Here is a 5,344-nt window from a genome sequence, read left to right on the forward strand (position 1 = left end):
GTATTATCTCCCATTTCTCTGTAACCGTCTTTGCTCTCCTTGTAGCGTCATCCTGTTTTTAATGGGTCTGTCACTCCTGTTTTTTCCTGGATATCCCCGTACCAGGCATTATAAGATATCCTTTATCACAACATTAATTACTTTCTCTACCTGTAAGCAGGTAAGAAAATGGTCAGACTTCCCAGAAATTAAACTTTGTCTTCATAATCAGAAATCTCTCAGGATAAGAAACACAAAAGAAAAATTCTAAAGAAGTCAAAAAAGTCCTGACTTTTCTTACAAATGAGCAGGTAGAGCTCAGGACAATTGGAAGCTATAACTCACCTGTGACCCCAGCTGACATGAGAGCCAGCTAAAATACCTTTTAAAATATTTCACATATGAATTGCGGAAAAATAATATAAAAACATATTTACGTGCTAGTGCAGGGGCTTTAATTATTTTTTTTAATCTGTAATTAAAGAAAAAAAAATACTGAAAGTTGAAGCTATTCCACCTGATTCTCACTCTTACACCTTGCTCTTACTCATCTGTTTCCCTGCGAATAGGGCAGTGATTACCCTCCTGCCAATGTGTTAGGTTCACCAGAGCTGAATTTGCCTTGATTGGCCTGAAGCAAGGGCAGGCTAATTTAGTTCACAAAGGTAAATTAAACGGATTGGCTCTAATTAGGGAAAGCTCCATTTACAACCCAATATGGGGCGTAAGGTTATTTGTACTCAGCACAGTCTTGGGGAAGATAACAGCCCTTTCCTTCTCTCTGATGCAAAATTCTTCAATCAAAAGAGTAGTTTTGGGTCCTGGACTGCGTCTGCGCTAACCATAACCCAAATTCCACTTTTTTTCTTCTTTAGCGGGTGAGTAAGGTCAATTTGAACACGTTGCTTCTTTCTGTACTTTATGAAATGTTTCTGTAAATATTCCCTGCAGTCTAAGACCTGCTTCACTGTCTTGGTTCTCCCTCTATTTTACGCGTACACCTAGAGACGTACACGTGAAAACAAGCAGCACTGTCTAGAGGTCAGGGCTAAACGATAAAAATTCTTTTAACCCCTCAGCTCTGAATACTGGAACACCCTTTAAAGCATTCAAATCTTCTGGTGCAGCTGAAGTCAAGAAGAAAGGTGCCTTAAGAAAGGCAGAATGATGTTTTCTGTCTACAACGATGACCTCCGGTCGCTGTTTTAAGTCTTGCGCACAGAAAAGCGGAGTAGAGCCACATTTATTTTGGTGGGTTTGGTTTGGTTTTTTTAAAATCTAGATGCCATTTCTCTCCAATAAGGTTTCGACGCCAGGACTATAAAAATATAATTACGAAGAGGAAATCTATTAAAAAAGCAAAACAAAACTCTTGAACACAAAGGCCATAAAACAAGAGGCTCGGGTCAAAAGCCCTCACTGACGCAGCCGGTTTTCAAAGAACTGGTGGCTGCTTTTAGCAGGAGGGCAATTGCCGAATAGTTCTCTGCACATCCTGAGTTCAGCTAACACAAACAGCTGTCTGTGAGAAAAACAGCGAGGCTAATGGCCTCTCCTCTCTGGCTAACAGAGCAGGGTTATTCACAAATCTATGCTGGCTAGGGGTTTTTTTTGGTGTGTTTTATGCTTTTGGAGTGGGTTTTTTTCCCCTTCTCTCTTATCAGCTGCTTTTTAAAAGTTAAAAACTGCAATACAGGAAACCATAATGGAATTCTGTTCTTTGTCATCTTTCCCCCCCCTCCTTTTTTTTTTTCCGACATGTCACCTGTTTAACCACACAGCCTACTAAACTAACGGCTGAATGATTATTTGTTACGTTGCTCTGCTGGAGCAGATGAATCTGATGTGTTCTCCATTACAGGTAATAGGTCAAACACATGCCTTGCTTCCAGGGAATAGTTGGAACCGATCAAGAGCTCAATTCAACATCCGAGTGCTTAAGCTGAAAGTCGCGATTGCTACTCACGAGCTGTTGTGTGTTTGTTTTGTTTTGTTTTTTTTTCTCCCTAAAAAAAAATAATCTATTGACTTGAAGGTTACAAATCCTCGGACTCATTGGTTACATAAGCGGGTGTCACGGACTGGGGCTGTTTTTGCCAATAGGCAGATTGTCATCTAACCTGCGCAAACTTATTTTTTTAACTAATAATGTTTGAGCAGCTTAAAAGTCTATCATCTGTTTCCTCATGTGATCTTATGTCAGGCACGCAGTTTTATAGCTCATTTCAGGCTGCCTGAAAATACTAGCGAGCTATAAATGTTATATCTGTATATGTTATTATTATTATTCACAGAAAACATTAACTCCATATATGCACTTATCAGGATGAAAACCCCAAATACCGCTCTCTGTGCTAGTAATGTATATATGATACAGACACATCCTAGATGTAATGAATTACTTTTAAGCTGTGTTTTAAACTCACTATACTTTTACAGGCAAGGTTTTATAGAACTTTTCACGGCAAGGCTCAAAGCCCATCATGATACTACACTACTGCATTTTAACGCAAATAGACGAAGACACAATGAATATGGTACTCTCTGTATAATATTATCCATGTATTTTATATGAAAGATTCTAGACTACATTTTTCTTGCAGGCTTTGCCTAGCTAGTACGGAGATTACTACTGGTAACCTGCTAATCTAAAAACAACAGGGTAGTGTTTGCGGTGGGCCATGCACTTTTGCCTGTCAATAAAAATGCTGTTTGTTTTCACAGCTATTTCTTTTTCTAAATTCATCCGTGTGTCTTCCAGGTTCCTCAGAGCCTGTTCAGATTCCAGCAGTTTTTTCTTCAGGGATTCAATGGATTCTGTTAGTCGTTCAACTTCACTGATCAACCTGGACAGAATTACATTAAATAATAATAAAAAAAAAAGCAGATGTTCAAAAAGACGTATGAACTGTAACAAGAGCAAAGACCAACAGCTACAGAACCCTAATACTTAACAACAAAGGAGCTCAGAGAGGTCTTTCACAGCTTCTGTACAGAAGTCTCCCCTTTTTTAGGCAGTGCCAAGAATGTCTTTTGCCACTAAGCCTGGCGGAACTACCCATCCTCACCTTCTTCCACTGTGTAGGACACTTGTATCAAGAATTAGGGACAAAAACTGTCACCTAGTCTGATAGGATCAACATTTCCTTAAGCCTGGGTTTTTTGATACTTGTTCACCAGTATAAAACTCAAGTATTAAAGATGATACCTACACCAGACCTCATAAACAGTCTTTAAGAGCATATAAGGTTTCAAGAAGCAGCAGCACATCATTTTGCAAAAAAGCAGCAAACCATTTTCAAAGCAGCAGATCGTTTCAGCTCAAACCCAGTGGGGGTTAAGCGCTTTACCTTGATCCGCCTGCAGAGAAGGCACATATGTACTACCTGGGAAAACAAGATCCCCGTGTGCTCTGCAAACCCAGCAACTACAGACAGTCTAAGCCTGGCAATTAAACACGTGCTCATTCAGCAAAGGACTTTCCTGTGCCCTTAGATCCCATTAAAGGCAATGTACATACTGGAAAGCTTGCACATGGATGGTTTGCTGAATCAGGACCTCAAACGAGCATGCCTGAGATGGCATAAAGCATCTGGATTAACTATAACTTCTTCCTTACTCTGTCAGAATAGAGTAGTGGCTTTTTATGGTAGGCACCTCCGCTGGGAGGATATTGTAAGGCTGCCCATCCTCTGCTTTTCCTACGAGTAGGAAAATGCGACGGAGGAGAATCAATTACAAAGCTTGTAACGAGGTCCAAACTGACACATGTGACGTTGAGACCCTCAATTTGAAAGGATTTGTTGACCTCCAGTTTTAAAACGGATTATTGCTGAAAATCAGATGCCAGCAGCTCGATGCTTCCTAGCACGGAGGCCTCGTTTCAGACTGCATGTGCAGCCCGTTTACATTCTCAGCGCTTGAAGTGCAGTTCATTCAGCACGCGGTCCACCTTCTGGTGAACTTTTGTAAACAGCGAAAGGGCTGTCAGATTATTACATGCTGTCAGATTATTATTTTTTTTTAAATCATCTACAGCAAAAAGACACCACACAGCTCAGAGAAGAAAGCGTACAGACAGAAGGCCGAGCTGAGGCTATAGATTTTCTGTTTGTCAGTACGTTAGGTTAAAACACTATTTTCCTCACAGTGATGCCAGTCAACTGAATTATTCCTGACTTGTATCAGAATCAAACCTAGTAATCAAAGCTACAGGCTATATGTTGCTGATAAAAACGGAAAAACTGTCTAATGTCATTGCTGGGTAAAAAGACACCTTGGAGGACTTGATTAGCATCGTTTACCTGAACTGCGTTTCATCTCTGCAGAGCTCTACATTGGGCCTAAAAGACCTGTCATAGAGTCTTGTTTGAGCAACTTTCATTGGGGCTTCTTTGTCTTTGATTGCTTGTTTGAGTGCAGCAATGTTAGCTTCTTGATCTCCAATCTCCTTAAGGGTCTGAAGAGGACACCCAAGAAAAAGAACTGCTTAATAAAGCCATAATGCTATAGTCCTGGCAAACTATAGTTTTGACCTTCTATTTGTCCAGAATATAGAAGAAATAGAAGTACAAAGGTCATATTTGGCTTCGTTATTTCTATTACTACACTGAGAGCCTGATCTTTGGTTAAAAAGAAGCAGAAAATATTCTGTAGTCTGTTCAAAAGAACTGTTTAATAAAGCCATAATGCTATACATCTGCTCACAGTCCTGGCGAACTATAGTTTTGACCTTCTATTTGTCCAGAATATAGAAGAAATAGAAGTACAAAGGTCATATTTGGCTTCGTTATTTCTATTACTACACTGAGAGCCTGATCTTTGGTTAAAAAGAAGCAGAAAATATTCTGTAGTCTGTTCAAAAACTCTCCCATGTCTCCGGACAACACATCCCACCTCCACAAATTGCTTTTAATTGTAAATTTCTAACTGCAAATCATGCAAGAAAAATTCAAGGGATTTTGAATGAGACTGAGAACTGCTGATCTGATTGGAAATGAATGGATTTCTGGTATTACTGAAGAAAATGGAAGAGACAGGAAATAGCAAATCCCTTCTCCATCATAACCATTGACAGACATGCAAAAAATACCCAGTGTCATTACCCAACAGGTGCTAAGGAGTGACTGCTTTTTTCACACAGAAGTGGGAGCTGCTCCATACTGGAGAGGGAGCAGAGGTTGAAGACACCTCGTGACTGCTGCTGTTGCTACTACTGCAGCACAGCATGGCTTTCATTCCATAAAAATGATAACCAGGCTAGCCTGGGAACCCTGGCCCAAAGATCAGCTCCTTGATCACACCATTTTAGGTTTTAGTTCAGCAAGACATTGAAGAAAGTGTTGAATTTTCTTAATTTTTAGGT

At 40.0% G+C, this 5,344-nt stretch overlaps 1 protein-coding gene across 1 annotated transcript; it reads right to left on the bottom strand.

Moving 5' to 3' along the window:
- Nucleotides 1-2,608: 2,608 nt before the first annotated feature.
- LOC104270444 (tektin-4-like) lies at nucleotides 2,609-4,438 on the bottom strand (the record flags this gene model as incomplete). The annotated part of the gene is made up of 2 exons (XM_009864824.1): nucleotides 2,609-2,825; nucleotides 4,284-4,438. Coding segments are annotated over 2 exons (372 nt in total), but the record flags the coding sequence as incomplete, so codon positions are not given.
- Nucleotides 4,439-5,344: the final 906 nt, after the last annotated feature.

Source organism: Apaloderma vittatum, unplaced genomic scaffold (genome assembly GCF_000703405.1).
Source record: "Apaloderma vittatum isolate BGI_N311 unplaced genomic scaffold, ASM70340v1 scaffold2412, whole genome shotgun sequence".
NCBI classification, from domain to species: domain Eukaryota; kingdom Metazoa; phylum Chordata; class Aves; order Trogoniformes; family Trogonidae; genus Apaloderma; species Apaloderma vittatum.